Source organism: Oreochromis niloticus, linkage group LG3 (genome assembly GCF_001858045.2).
Source record: "Oreochromis niloticus isolate F11D_XX linkage group LG3, O_niloticus_UMD_NMBU, whole genome shotgun sequence".
Taxonomy (NCBI): domain Eukaryota; kingdom Metazoa; phylum Chordata; class Actinopteri; order Cichliformes; family Cichlidae; genus Oreochromis; species Oreochromis niloticus.
This window is the reverse complement of record NC_031967.2, coordinates 21,629,138-21,645,359: the sequence shown is the minus strand read 5'-3', so window position 1 is coordinate 21,645,359 and position 16,222 is coordinate 21,629,138. Positions and strand designations below refer to the sequence as shown.

The following is a 16,222-nucleotide window of genomic DNA, read 5'->3' as shown; positions in this document are numbered from 1 at the left end:
CAACAAAGTAAAGAGGTCTAAGTGCATAGCCGCAGGACTATTGCCCATGAGGTGGTAAAACAGGGGCACATCTTCATGCTTGCTTAGCCTCATTTAAGTCTTCATTTACTCTTTAATATGTTAGTTTATGTTATAATTGGCCTGTTTTTAAGTAATCTGACTTTCACTGACTAATGCATTTGGCTCCAGAAGAAGCAGAAACAGGACCCAGAGCTGGGTCCCCCCACCCTGGGGGCCCCTGAGAGGGTTAACCTGCCCCGAAGTGCTTCTAGCCATTAGGTTAGCGTTGTGATGGAGCTCTGGATACACACGTATTCATGTGGTTGTGGCTTGGCACAAGCTTAAACTGTGAAATGACCACCAAGCCAAACCAACAATATAAACAGTCCTGTTTTCAGAAATACCCTCATTTTGTCTGTGCTCATATAGGCTGACTGTAACCAAAACCACGGCCCTGTGGAGTTTACTGTAGCGCCGGCTGTAAATCCTAATGTTACAAAGCAGTAATGGAAAGTGACTACACTGAAGTACACGTTGAGAGCGTAGGCCACTTCGACTTTTACTGTCTACTTCAAAATAAGAGTGAAATACTGCAGGGTTTTTTTCACTTCTTCACTTTTGCTGACACCAATATTTACTAGTTACCTTTCAAATTAAGACTTCCTCTTTATTCTTACAACTTAATGCTGTTAAAGCACAACCAAAAGCACGTATATTTGCGGGAACAAGCACCACCTCGCTTTCCCTGCACTTCAATGCATCAACACCGTAATAATGAGCTCTTAGCTTCAAGGATATACATCCCTAATGTTTCCCAGTTGCTTGTATTTCATTAAGAAGCCTCTGTTTTGACTCAGAGTGCCTCTCTGGCTCTGTTTTACATTTATAATCATGTGTTGTTGCACATTAGAGTCACAGCAAGTGGATCCGCGTCGTTGAGGCAACGGGCCTACTTTGTTGTACCACCAGCCTGTGGAATGCGCGGAAGGACACGGCGCGGTGAGGCGGCCGGTAAATTTTTTCAGCGTGTCTGAGCTCTCCAAGGACGATACAGAGTAAACATCCCGCTGCTATTTCAGGACTACCCGGCATTAGTCTGCGCGGATTCCGGCCGATTTGCGGCACTTTGACGGACACACCAAAAAACACAGCAAACCCAAACACAGTCCGACTGTATGCGACCCTGCTGCTGTGTTTGCAGGAGGCTCGCTGACCTTTAGTTTATTTTATTTTTAAATATATGTCCCTCAGATCTCTTCCACACGGAGCCCATCGCAGCTCTTGCGGTTTTCACCGGAGTACCTTGCAGCAACCTCTGGCAACCTCTGGCGCTCGCCTCACGGCTGCGAGTGGGAACTTGTCTGCAAAGCTAACAGAGAAATTCTTCAGGGCTTAGTGTCGGTGCTGTTCATACAAAAACAGCACTTTGAAGAGCTGCGAGAGCGGCCGTGCTCTGCCGGTAATGATTACACACAGGCACGTGAAGTGCAGGCCCATCTATCTCCATCACCGTGTATATAAATCACTCACTATTTGTATTATTTCTCTTAAAAGGTAGCCGCAAATAGAACAAACACAGCTGCGAGGTGCCACACAGCCTCAAGTTTCTGGCAAAAGACCACCAGCTTTTCCCAAATGTTGATTTTGGTGCTTTTATTTAAGTTATTATGAGCATTTTCTTCTTCTTCTTCTTCTTCTTCTTTTTAAAAAAAAAAAAAAAAAAAAAAAAGTAAGATTAAAAAAATGTGGAGATTTAAGCTTATGAGCTTATTAGGCCTACACTTTATTTTACAGGCAACATGTTCTAAATTTAATTAAGTACAGATTATTTATTCAGCACCAAAATGCAACATCAGTCACCTCAACAAGCTTCATATTGTAAGGTAAAGATCCTAAAATAATATGAGTGATGATTTGGCGACAGCAGGAAAGAAAAACTCCCTTTTAAAGGGAAGAAACCTGCAGGCTCAGGGAGCTGTGAGCAGTTGGGGTGAGGGAACGAGAAAAATGGCAACACTTACCAAAGCAAACACAAAAAGATGAAAGAATATTAAGAATAAAACATTGAAAAGTTTAATAAACAATGGTAATCATACACTACCTTAAAATTGGAGGCACAGAGAACTAATGTAATTGTTCCTTTGATGTTTTGGACACTTAGTTTTCAATGTTTCCTCCTTTTTGTGCTTTAAAGGCCCCAGCTGTGGGTCAGCTGATCTCACATTAAGGCTAACCTTGTGCGGGATCAAAACATCACCCTAGAACCTTTTGATCAGCTAAAAAAAAAACATCTGAATAACCTTTACACAATGCGCAAACATCTTTAAATTTTAAAATTTCCAGCTTCCCATCAGCAGTCTGGATAACCTGTGACCTCTCTAACATGAAAAACCTGTTTTTTTTGTGCTCTTATCACATCTGACATGCTAAAAAAATGAATAAATCAGCAAAGCTGTCCTTTGAAAAATCTCACTCCTATTCATTTCCATTATAACCTCATTATAAGTGGCGTTGCACTCGCTCAAGAAACAGGTGCTCCTCAGACGTGGAGCACCACAGGATGACCACAGAGGTCTGACTGGATTGAAGTCGGCGAGTGCGACGGGGATGAAAAGAAATCAGCCTGCTAAACATTCCCAGATGTCTTGCTTCATCACCTTGTCGCGCCTTTGATATGCCAGCACCGACCACGCCATCCATAAACCGTGAGCACACAAGAAAAGTGTGCTGTAACCAATTTCCCCGGCACATATCTGAACTTCCAGCAAGAAAAGGCACAGGTGCCACATTAAACAGAAATGCTGCGTGGAAGCATTAACAACAACATGAACTGCAGCCATTAAAGTTGTTACTTACAGCTGCACCTTTCCTTCACAGGTGGGCCGCGATGGTCACAATGCAAAGGTTTCCAGCTGGATTAACCTCTTAAAGGCCCCCAAGGGGAAAAAAAGAGCTGTTGGGCCACTATTTACCCCTCTCCTGTCTGCATTGTTGTCCGTGTGTTCCCACCGCAGAGTATACACACTAGACTCCATCGGACACACGTATGGCAGCTTTTTGTGGTCATTTTAAACACGCATAGATTGAGGGATATGCACCATGTGTACATTTTTAACAGTTCTTTTATACATTCGCACATGTTTTAGCAGATTTAGCAGTGCTAATCTGAATAAGTCTTAATTTCATTGGCTGCTATGCAGCTGTGGAATGAACTGCTGACCCCTGAATCCACATTCAACCACACATTCATACTTTACCTTTTTTCTCTGTACACTTCAATCACTTTGTTTACCTCACATCCACGGAAACCCTTAGATGAGCCATTTAACTTCATATGCATGTCTTTGTACTAGTGAAGGAAGCTGGGGGACCTAAAGCATACTTGCAACCTCATTACTAAAAGGCCCCAACAAGGTTTTATACCAGGATCCTTTTACAGCCCACCGTGTGGTGTTGTGCGTGCGCGTTTAAGGTCACATTTTCATCTCTAAAGGGGGAACATCAGTACTTGAAATATGTTACAATTAGTTATACTTTATGTGTGCTTTCCCCTAATTTCAAATACAATTGTTGAGAAACATTTGAAACACAGAACACACCTTTAATGTTTTTAAAATGACTTTTTATGCATGTACACCTCACTGTCCAATGTATTACATTAATTTAATTTATTTTAATTCAGATTTTTAAAATTAATTTAATTAATTTATTGATTTATTAGTTTCTTTATTTAATTCATTTATTTTTTTGCATATATTTTATTGGACACATAGATTATCTTATTGTCTTGCTGCTTGTTAATAAATAAAAACAGTCTGAATGACAAAAAAGCCATAAGTTCAAAAGTAGATTATTACAAATGAGGAAAACCTGGCTTAATATATTTTTTACTTTTTTCATGAAAACCTTTTTATGCCACTGGAAAAAAAAGCATGATCTATAAGTAAGCAGAATATAATATATATATAATATATATTTTGATTTAATAACTCAAAATTTCAAGTTATTTTCTCACTATTTAGAGATACTAATTCGAAATTTTGAGATAATAACCGAGATTTTTACTTATCGATGTGTAAAAACAAGAATGACGGGGCAAAGTGAGTAACGGGACCTTGGCGTGTCTTTGGCGCCCCCTGGCGGTAGGCCCAAAATTGTGCAGGCAACATGGCGGCCCCCGTAAGGACGTTGTGCTGCTCAGGTGAGACAGAGGTTATCCTCACATATTTCCCTGTGTGTGTGTAGTCGGTTTCATCGCCGAAGCTGAGTGTGGTAGCTGTAATAACCTGCTTTTACCAGGCTCCCTGCCTGTGCGAGTAACCGGCGTCTACGCGGTGATGTTGACGAGCAAAGCTAGCGCTAATGCTAACAGTGTGTGTGTCTGTACCTGCTCGTAAACGCCACATATCTACTTAAACAGGCTCTTGCAGGTGACTGTTTGTGTGTGATGTTGTTTTCAGTGCTGAGGTACTCGAGCAGACAGTTCAGCACAACGTGTGGAGTCCAGGCTGGAGAGAAGTGGCGGAAAGAGTGAGTTCACTGTCATTTAAATAAAGATTTCAACTGTTTGAATGTCGATTGATCGACTGGATGAAACCTTCAGTTAAAACCTCACAGCAGCCTCACAGGCAGGAGTGAATGGTCGTCGGCAGCAGCTTCATTATAACACCTAAAGTTTGCACTCACAGCATCACACAGCGTGAAGTATACGAGGAGAAATGCAGATGTTTCATCTTTTCTTTGTTTTTAAGAAGCTGGGATGGAGTCAGGTTAAATGTGTAACAACTGAAAACCATTTAAAAACGAGACTGTGCAGGTTTATTGAAGCGTGTGTGTTTTCTTGCAGACATGGACTTGCTAGAAGCGGCACAGAGTACGGGCCTCTGACAGATCTTCCTGATTGGTCGTTTGCAGGTATTTATATTTTTTATAGAGAAAAATAAAAATCTGTAAAGCTGTATTGTTTGCGGACCATCTACAGGACATCATTTAAAATGTAAATAAAGGAAAACAGAAGAAGCAGCTACTTTCGTCTACTGTCTTACTCACAAAGGGTTGGCACAGTGGGTAGCTCTGCGTGTTGATTGGGCATATTTTTATACCAGATGATCCTCTGAATGCATCCTACAAGGGATTCATGTGTCCTCCTGATATCAAAGCAGGGTTCTTTCATTTTTTTAGGTGAATGTGTAAACTGCTACACCACGGAGCCACTAAATATGTGGAGACAAGCAAACACTAAATAAACAAAGCACATTTTGGGTCAACAGTTAGGCCTAATATTGTCATATAACTAGATTAAAATGCTCCAGAAATCACCGACAGCTCACACAGGGTGGAGAGGTCCAGATGCTTGCAGATCTCCACACAGAGAGCTCCAGTTGCTTTCATCAGGACACCTGGCAATCATAGCAGCCGAGTCTACTGCAGTATCCTTGTAGATGAGATATATATAAAAAATCACCTCTGTGATTTGTTGTTTTGAAGAGAGAAACTATCCACAATACCAGGTTGTAAACACAGGTGGACATTGTAATGTGGGAGCGTGTGGGGACCGACTCGCTGTTTGGAACCAGCCTCAGGTGGTGCATCATGTAAGATTAGAATAGCGCTTTATTGTTGTGTACATGTCCAACGTAATTGTGTGAATAGAATATTGCTCGAATTCTAAGCATAAATACACCGTCCCTGGGTGGGCTCGAACCACCAACCTTTCGGTTAACAGCCGAACGCGCTAACCGATTGCGCCACAGAGACTGTGGTTCACATGCAACTGACTGAGCTAATTTATACTGATTTTTGTGACTTTCTTTGTGTTTCTTTCCTTGTTATCCTGATAAATTTTGATTGCATTTTGCCTGAAATTATTTGACAAGGCTGCAGCAGCAGATAGCTTTTGTGCCAACTCTGTCTTCTTATATGCACAGATGGACGGCCGGCACCTCCAATGAAAGGGCAGCTGAGGAGGCGGCAAGAGAGAGAAGCTCTATCTGTGAGTGTCACATAAAAGCCTCCTTATCATCTTTAGCACTCCCACTTATCTGTTCATCTCTTTTTCTTCTCAGAGACGTATTGTGATGCTGAACTCGGAGGTGGACAGAGGGATGGAGGCGTGGAGGGAGAAACAGGAGGAGGCCAAAAGAATGGAGGAGCACAAAAAGTCTCTTTTGCTGAAACCCAAAGGGAAACTACTAATGAAGAAGAAATCTCAAAGTTAGAGGCTGATTATCCTAACTCTGATATTCCATGCCGATATTCAGGTTAATGGATGTATTTATGATAGGTTTTCGTCTGCTCTGTCATTTGTGTTTTTCTCTACTCATGCAATAAAATGTTTCTTCTTTATACTCTGTCATGCATTCATCGGTCTTTGTGGTAAAAACTCAGCTCATGTGCATCTGCTTCCACTAGAATGCAGCATTTCTCTTCTGTGAGGACGTGAGCTGGCTCCAACGCCATTTTGTCTGACGCTGGGCGCAGAGGAGTACTGCTGGGCTGGCAGTAGAAAGGGAGGAGCTAGCACACATAAAGCAGCAGTGATACATAACCAGAGCGAGGGGTTCACACCGTGGCACGCTGCAGTAACCGTGTTATTAGCTGAAGATGATGACAAAGCCCTCAGTCCTGAGCGGCTCAGGGAGACTGCCTAGTCCTGCACCAAACTAAAACACTGTGATATAGAGACAAGGTTTAAGAAAAATCCAAGCTATAAAAGCATAAAGGTCTGATGATAACAGAAAGCTTTATGGTCAAAGGATCAGATTCTTTATTTTTCCTGAGGAATGCACTAAGGAAAAGGAAAATCTGGGGTTTTCAGCGGCCCTTCCTGCAAGCCTGGTGCCTGGAAAGACGATTATCCGGCTGCAGGCGAGTTTTTGGCAGGAAGTTTAATCCCATGGAAAGTGATCTTTTTGGTGTTCACTCAAAGTTTTTTAGGTGGATAATGAAGATGCAGAAACACTTAAAAAAGCCAATAAGATGACGGCTGAGTTCAGCACTGGTAGATTTGCGTTGACCTTAATCTGTTTTAACGCGTGAGACGGCACAAAATCCAACCCTGGCTGTTAAAAGAAGCAGCTGTGCCTTTGTTTAGTCAGCATTAATTCGCTGCGACTTTGACTTGTAAACTCAGTATTTATAAAATGAGGTAACCCCCCCCCCACCCCGTGCCTGTCTTCTCGCCCTCCTTTCTTCCCCCTTCCTCACATTTTGCCTCCGTCTCTCTCTCTTTGCCCGGGTCTTGTGCAGACTTCAGCACAGTCCCATGTAATTAGGGCTGCTAGCCGCTGAGTTGCAGATTCTTTTCTGTGGAAGATGGGAAGTTTTTCTCCGAACCTCCCCCCACCTCCTCTGTGTCTTAACTTTTTCATACAGCTGACCAAAGGAGCTGACTCTTTGTAGTGTTACAGTGTGGGAGGACGTGGTGCAGACCACAGAGGGACTTAAAAGACACACAAAAAGAAGTGGTGTAAGAAATTTCACCAAGGTGACTCTAAGTTCACACACATCCTCACACCTGGATCATCAAAGACTCCCGACTGCACCGGCAGTGAGAAATGGAGCTCCTCATTCTTTCTCTTGACTCACCGTCTTTTCACATGGATGTCTTTTCTCCTCAACAGTCTCTTCCTCTCGACTCCTCCCAGCCTCCCCCTCCCCTCTTCCTCTCCTCCCTGTGTTGTTTTGGTTTTGTGGAAATGAGAACCAGATGTTGCTTATTGTGCAGAAGTCAGCGATGGATGGAGGGAGGGAGAGAAGGCAAGAGGAGGTTTGGAGGGGGGGTGTTAGGTGAGGTTACAGGGGCTACAGGATAAAGTAAAAGGTGGGCGCTTGAAGGATGAGACAGATGTGGTTATATTTGAGGATTAGCTGACAGACCTCTGTAGCTTCAGCCGGAGACCAGACACGAGGAGGGTAGATACTTGCTGGGGGTGCAAAAGGTTGGGCGGCGGGGGGTTAGTTTGTTGAGGGTCTGATTCAGCAACTTTGTCCCAGAGACCGCTTCCTGACCTGGGTGATGTGGGGGTGTGGGGCAGTTTTAGTAGCATGTTTGTCAAAATTACACAGTCTGAGTATCCTGAATGTACACGACAGAGAGCTGGCCCCGCAGGCTGCAATTATCCTTGTTTGCTGCTAGTTGGACAGTTAACCACGCGGCTTCCGTGGTTTAACTTGTTTGCCTTTCATGCTACAGAAGCATCGGCATAATTCATTTTCAGCGCTTTATCTGGGAATTGTTGGTGACAAAGCTGAGGTTGGGCTGAAGCTGGAGGAGTGACACATTAAATCAGGACATGTACTTAAATAAAACGACAGCATGTCAGTGTAAAAACAAAACTCACTTGGAATCAAAGAGGAAAAGAAATAGTAAAATTATCAACAGAATACTCGCTTGTTCTTGCCAAAGTGACTAAATTCATTCAGTTTTTGAGTTGTGGCTTTGTAGAAATACAACCGGGTTTACTAAGAGGAAAGGATGCTATGCTTTCTGATATAGTTACCCAGTAAAGCATGAGTGGAGTAAGATGTGAAAAACATTTTTCAAACCTTTAATTCAAATAATAGATCCTGATTCTATAATTAAATATTAAAATGTTATGATCAGAGTTAAATGCTATAGAGAACAGTATAGATTCAGGTTATCCTGATATGAGTGATTAAAAAAATTCAAACACCTATAGAGAAAAAATAGTCCCTTTGACCACGTGACCTGCTGAGGTTCAAACTGAACATCGAAATGAGGAAGAAAATTGATTTGTGACTTTGAAAGTGTATGATTGTTGGTTCACACATTACCATCTCTAGAGTTTACAGAGAATAGTCTGAAAGAGAAAAAACATCCAGTGAGCCGCAGGTGAAAGTGCCTCGTCAACGCCGAAGAAGAATAACCAGTGTGCTTTGAGCTTACAGGAAGGAAAAGTTACTCAAATAAACACTTGTTACAAACCAAGGAATGCAGTAGAGCGTCTCTGAATGCACAGCATGTTGAACCGTCAAGAAGCACGGCTACAGCAGCAGAAGACCACTGTTTCAGCCAAGAACAGGAAAAGGAGGCTACAGTTTAAACAGACTCATCAAAGCTGAACAACAGACAAACAGACAAATGGAGAAAATAGCTCCATCCCGCCTTATATCAACAGTTCCGCTGATATTTTCTTGACACACTTTGGGCCTCCTAATACCAACTGAGCATTGTTTAAACACCACAGCCTGCCTGAGTATTGTTGCTGACCATGTCCATCCCTTTATGACCACAATGGACCCATTTTGTGCTTCGAACTAACACCCCCCCCGACTTTTTTTAAATAACCCACAACCAGTCAAACATCTCTTGACTTTACAGGGGTCTAAATAGTTGGCTATTCAGCCTTTTAAGACAATTTTTTTTGAAGATCATTACTTGCTCAGCACACGCCAGTAACGTCCTAGATTTTTTACGTAATAACATGGTTTTATTTTTTAACCATGCCAACAAGTAAATATAAAAAAATAAACAATTCATTTAAAGGAAGTTCATGCCCATGCTACAGTATTGTTTGGCCTGTTTGTGGTGTTGACCGCTATGATGCACGTTGACTTAAATGCTTGTTGGCTTAAAACGATGCAGTGCTGTCGTACACTGTTATAGGTGCAAAAATGCAAACAAAGAGTCATTTTAGCCCTCAGCTGGGTGGTTGCTAGGCAACACGATAACATTGTTTTTTGTGATGTGTAATTTGGCTTTTGCAGACATAACTGAGACTGTCATGAAGTTAAAATCACAGAATGCATTCGTGAGACATAACACATAACACACCATGTCATGAAGCTCTGATCACCTAAAACTGGTTTCTTGAACATGACAATGAGTTCACTGTATTCAAATGACCTCCACAGTCACCAGACCTCAGTCCAGTAGAGCACATTTGGGATGTGGAGGAAAATTTTGATTCTAAATTTTAAATTCTTATCAGTTTATCTGCTTTTCTTTGGCTGGGCACCGATACGGTTTGAGTGAGTGAGTTTCTGTCCACCACTGAAAACCAGCAGAACGAGAAAAAGGAGAGACAAAGAAGTGGCACTGAAGTTTTAGAGTAGAAGTCAGTCGTGCCATAATGTAGGTCACCCAAACAAAGTCCCAGGTTGAATTGCAAGCAGCTGTCCTGGCCACTTCCTGCCTGGCATGGAGGAGTGCTGAGCCCGATGGTTGGTCCTGCCCCGCCCAGCCACACTGTATGAGCTCAGCATTAAAATGGCTGACAGACAGAGACAGAGAGAGACAGAGAGAAAAGGGAGGAGAAAGAAGAAAGGAAGCCAACATGGCTGCCAGAGGTTTCATGTGCATCCTTCTCTGTGACCGGACACAACTTTGAGCAGATGCTTGGCAGTCAATTCTGCAGCAGCTCCAAACAGACATCCAAACTGCTTCACAAAACAAACAGCATGGAGTGAAAGAATGTGCTGCTTGTCACAGTTTGTTTCCTTTATTGCATTTTCTCTTCCTGCAACTTATCAGCAACGTCTTTCTCATATATTAAACACAACTGTGCCCTCTGAGTCTCTGCCCATCAAGATGGCATCACCTCAAAAACACAACTAAATCCCAGGCCAAAGCATAGAGCTGTCTGGGAGCACCACCACAGTTTCCCTAGAACTGCACAGGACATATGCAGTATCATTTAAAAGGAGCACAGGGAGAAGACACTGTTAATCTGACACTCTTTAAAGTAACTGAAGCCACATAACTACTTGCACAAGTATGCAGTGGTTCTTAACCTGGAGTTTTAGATCTCCACAATAATTCAAAGGAGCTCTGACGCGACTAACAGGAGGAAAAACCAGAAAAATATCTGCTACACAAAATGTGGCCTCATGTCAGTGTTTTGAATTCTTATTTAATAGATTTAATTGTGAGCTGCTGGTGAGATTTCTGCTGTAGTGTTTGAAGTTTTGGATTTCTGTTTTTAATTTCCTGATTATTCTACAGTGAGTCCTCGTTTTGTTACCCAGTCTCTGTTTACTTTATGGCTGTTTTAGTGATGGGCTTTGGTTTATGTGTTTACTGATGTTTTGGTGTTAGGATTAGCCGTAGTCATCATTTCTGTCTCAGTCTGTCTATGCCCTGATCCCTTTGTTTTCTTTATCCTGTGTTATATCTGTGGCTCCTTTGGTTTTTCCCTGTCTTACTTTGAAGGGTTGTTATCTTTGGTGTCCTGGGTCAGTTTTGCTTCCTGATTGCCTGATTAATGTTGCTCGTTGTTAACTGTGTTCACCTGTGTTTAATCTTCTGCGCAAATGGCTCTGTCTTTCCATTCTCATATTTTCCTTTCGTTTGGTCAGTCCTTCCAGTTTAGTTAGTCTTTGTTCCTGCTTTGTCTCCATACCTTGGATTTTTTTCCGTCCCCTATGTTTTTGGACTTTCTTTTGGCCCTTTGGTTTCCTTTAAGGTTTGTTTTATTTCTGTAGCCATTAAAGCTTACATTTGTTCATGACCTTTGCCACTTGTGCCCTGTGTTTGGGCACTTCTAATCTACTAATCATAATAAATTACAGGTTACCATTTGTTCTTCAGATCTACCCCCCACAACACAATTAACTTTTTTATAACCCATAACCAGTCAGACATCTCTTGACTTTAAAGGGGTCTAAATAGTTGGCTATTCAACCTTTTAAGGCAACTTTTTTGAAGATCATTACTTGCTCAGCACACGCCAGTAACGTCCTAGATTTTCTATGTAATAACATGGTTTTATTTTTTTAACCATGCCAACAAGTATATATAAAAATAAACAATCCATTTAAAGGAAGTTCATGCCCATGCTACAGTATTGTTTGGCCTGTTTGTGGTGTTGACCGCTATGATGCACGTTGACTTAAATGCTTGTTGGCTTAAAACGATGCAGTGCTGTCGTACACTGTTATAGGTGCAAAAATGCAAACAAAGAGTCATTTTAGCCCTCAGCTGGGTGGTTGCTAGGCAACACGATAACATTGTTTTTTGTAATGTGTAATTTGGCTTTTACAGACGTAACTGAGACTGTCATGAAGTTAAAATCACAGGATGCATTCATGAGACGTTGTAGTTGCATGAAGGCAAAAAGAAAAAAATGATAAATTTAGCCTAATGCTAGGTTGTTGCTAGACAACATGATGACCTCATAATGTCTGATATAGATAAGATCCTTGAGGGGCCTAGGAGGTACCTGTGTGCCACTTTTAGCTGCTCAAGTCTTGATGGTGTAGGAGGAGTTTGCAGACAAAGAAACAAATACACAGACAAAGCTTTTGTGTTTTATAGTAAAATAAATGAAAAATCCAAATCAAACACATGCCGCTTTAAGAGAAACATAGATGAGATGATGTATTTTAGTCAAGGGCTCTTCTCCTGTTAGGAGATGTTTATCTTTTCTGTTTAGTAGTAATACTTTTATCAGTGTTGATTATCAGTAAATGAATGATTAAATGTCCTCTGCAGCTGTTTTCCAGAAGTTAACTTGTGTCTGTTATTGCATCTGTATAAGACACATTAGAAACTTTAGGATAAGTGCACGGGTAACTGAAGCCTAATGTTTTGTCTGCTGAAACAGGAAGCATTCCCACACAGTATCTACAAATCCTTCACTGTTCGAGCAGAGCAGCAGCTGGATAAGTTGACAGAGTGCGGGAGAGAAGTCCACTGAGACAAATGGAAGCAGCAGGTGACAGAGAGTTTAGCCAGAAGAGGAGGAAAAGGGTCGAGCAGATGTGCAGAGAAAAAAAGTGGAAACTGAGGGGTTAGTCAGGTTACTTCTGTCAGGTTTACTCCCAAGAGTGAAGCAGAGGGTCTCATTCACTAACACACAACCTTTGCATGACAACAGGGTAATTAATAAATATGAGAACAGTAAAAATTCGAGAACCAATGTGTGAAAAACTACACACACCTCATGATTCAGTTGCTTGTAGATCCACCAGTGACAGGGATGACTTAAAGAAATAATCTTTTGTGTCTCTCACATCACAGTGGAGGAATTTTGACCCAGTTACAGTTTACAGTGTTGCTTCTGTTCACTGAAATTTGCAGTCATTTATGCAGAGCTCTCTTAAAGTGCCACCTCAGGATTTCAATCAAGCTGCGGTTTGAACTTTAATCGGGCCATCGGAGCACTCTGATTCTTTCTTTTTTCAGCCATTCTCTTGTTAATATGCCACTGTGCTTGGGATCCCTGTCACTGACCCAGTTTGGGCAAATATGACTCTTTGCATATAGAGAAGTTTGTGGTTGACTCAGTGACTGCAAGGTGGCCAGGTCCCATGGCCCCATCATGCCTCCACCACTGTGCTGACAGTTGGTATGAGGTGTTTGTGCTGATATAGCATTTTAAAGAGGGTATACTTTCCTTTTACCATGACTGTAGGTACCACATTTATGCAGAAATGTACTTGGGTGGGCCACTGCTCTGTAACGTCCCTGCTGAATGTGCATTGCTCTCTATCAAACTTCACTCCCACCTCTCTCATTATGCTCTTTTTCTTTAGAGTTTTGTTTACAGAACATTTAACAGATTAAAGACCCAAATTTCCCCTCCTGATATGCTGGCGTGCAAAACTGAGGTTGATAATCATGACTTTGCATGAAACCTGAGCCCAGAGTGTTGCTGCGTAAATGCTGGATGTGTAAATAAACCACTTTTTTTTTTCCTGACAAGTTTACAACATGCAGTGATTTGTCAGTGTTGTGATGACAGCTTCTCTCTCCAGCAAACAATGACCCCAAAAGAGAAGAAATGCAGCTTTAAGAAGCCAATGACAGCTCGGTTTAACAAGGAAGTGGTGCATTACAAGGACTACACTGCTCTTTTTACTGTCTTTTGTTTTCCTTAAAAACAACATTAAGCTAGTTATCAAATTACAATCTAAAATAGATAAGGCCTGAACAAAATATGCATTCATAAAGAAGAAAATGCACAAACAGGACCGCAGAGAGAAGTGCTGAAAACTAAAAGTAAAACAGGAGAGGTCAGAGTCGCTTAAATATTCTCCTTAAGTCAGGCTCCTCATACCCACCTGCTTTTCCCTAAATTGATTTTATGTTGCTTTGAGTTTGTAGTTAATCCGTCGTTATTGTTGTTTACCATTTGCTGTTGTGTGGATGTGAAGAGTTAAACCAGAGAGGAAAAAAAGGGTAAGGGGGGTGGAAGAAAGAGCAAAAACAGACCAGAGATACTTGTGGTAAGAAGAGGAGGGGTGGTTCGAGTCTGCAGCCTCATAAAAAGAACAATTTTGCAGTGGGTGAGGAAATAAGAGGAATTAAGGGACGGGGAGGAGGCTGCTTGCAAAAAAAAAAGAAAAAAAAAGTTTTTTTGGAGAGGAACTTGCAAAGGGAATCATATCCCCAAACCTATGAGATAATTTCTGGCCATCTCTTCCCTCTTCTCAGCTGACTTACTCGCTTCTTTTTCTTGTTTTTCTTTCTGTAAAAACTGTTTTTATTTGTGTATTTAATGGCATGTTTTAAGAGAAAACTTTACCTTTAAATGTGAACACACACACACACACACACACACACACACACACACACACACACACACACACACACACAAAGAGGTACAGCATCCACACACACATGCAGGCTGCAGCCGATGTTTCAAGAATACCAGATGCTCGGCTGGAACGCGTTTCTCTGAAAAATGTGACCGTTCCATCACTTTTTCCAGCTCGTTCCTCGACACATGACTGCCGGCTCCGAGTCCAAAACAACCAGCGGTGTAACTGTATCCAGACGGCTCCTCTGCAGCCCTCCAGCAGCTGCACAAGGCTCTCCTGCAGCAGGCTCAAACCTGGTGAAAGCCCTTTATTAATTCAAAAGTGACACATGACCTTTGACACACATCTCTCTCTCTTTTCTCTTTTTTCCCCGTCTTTGTTTTTGTGCCGCCCTTTCTCCTCTGAAGGCCCAGCACCGCGCGGCGTTTTCTCTGCTTCTGCAGGCTGCAGAGAACACTTACTGTAGGTCGAAGGATGTTTAAGGTGTTTGTTGTGTTAGTCCACAGCGTTTGTTCACTCATGGCTAGAGCTTATAGAGACACTTACAACAGATTTTAGATGGTTGTGCACAACGGAAATCAGACAGCTTTTTTCACTTTCTCTAAGGCTGTGCATGAAAACACAGAAACACTGCAGTAAGAGCGTAATCACCTCAGTTCAGTTCTGATGACTGTTTTTGTCCCACACAAGAGCATATAATGAAATGAAACACAAAAAAATCCTCCTGAATGGAAAAAAACAGGAGGAGAAAACCACAGATGTTGATCTGGAGACAGCAGAAGTTGAAACTGAAGGCAGCAGGAATGATGTAACCCTCCCAAACAACCAGTTTTCTCTATAAGAAGGACAAATTTAGTAGGAGACATGGCAGTGAAATAATATGGCATCAGCTGGCACACATTTTGATTGCTGTTGTCAAACCTTGTTTACTGACGTACCTCTAAAGCCGGGCCAGATGGACAGGGTGTGAAACTCACTTTGCAAAGGGGGCCAAATAGAGTTCAGCTCGATCTTAACTATTATCTTATAACCTATAAAAACAAAAAGAGAGTGGTCCCCTTTCATTCCGTGTAAAATGTAACTATGAATTTAATCAATGCCATGTCTTAAGAAAAAGAAGTGCAATATCAGTAATATATTACTGAGAGCGTTGCATTGGGCTTACGCTTTAAGTAAGCCCTTTTTTATGAAACCAACCAATAGTAAAAAAAAAAAAGTTATTCAATAAAAAATGTCTGTCATGTAAGAGTTTATTTAGTTTGTTTACTTTGGTATATTACGGCAGATCGTGTGTCTCTGTGTCAGTTAAATATTCAGCATTTTCACGTTTTCCAAAGCGTTCCCGTGGGGTAGATTAGACCGTGGGTGAAGCATTTTCTAGCTTTGTGGTCATATGTTTGACACACCTGACTTCACCATGCACACCTGTGATGCTCGGTGTGGACTTACCATTAGTGATCACATTCAGCTACCACTGAATGATCTCATTCATCTGGTGTGTCAAGCCAACAATGTCTCTTGTTTAACTGCACTGTAAGCCTGAAATTTCAAACTCTGAATCTGATCATTTGCATCTTTTCATTCACCAGATACTTAAACTGTAAACTAGCATCTGCTAAGCTTATTAGTTTAACTGTACTGTTTGCTAGCAATTTCATCTCTTTAAGGCAACAGAACCTTTTTTGTTATTAACTTACCTTTTTTTCTTTTTTTAAAT

The 16,222-nt window shown here is 41.6% G+C and overlaps 1 protein-coding gene and 1 non-coding gene across 2 annotated transcripts; one reads left to right on the top strand and one right to left on the bottom strand.

Moving 5' to 3' along the window:
• Positions 1-4,075: 4,075 nt before the first annotated feature.
• Positions 4,076-6,351, top strand: mrpl52 (mitochondrial ribosomal protein L52). The gene is made up of 5 exons (XM_003459221.4): positions 4,076-4,201; positions 4,461-4,530; positions 4,847-4,914; positions 5,928-5,992; positions 6,066-6,351. Exons 1-5 carry the CDS (start codon positions 4,168-4,170, stop codon positions 6,216-6,218), a joined length of 390 nt encoding a protein of 129 aa, XP_003459269.1. The 5' UTR covers positions 4,076-4,167; the 3' UTR covers positions 6,219-6,351.
• trnan-guu (transfer RNA asparagine (anticodon GUU)) lies at positions 5,684-5,757 on the bottom strand. Its single transcript has one exon. It is a non-coding gene; the product is annotated as a tRNA-Asn (tRNA).
• Positions 6,352-16,222: the final 9,871 nt, after the last annotated feature.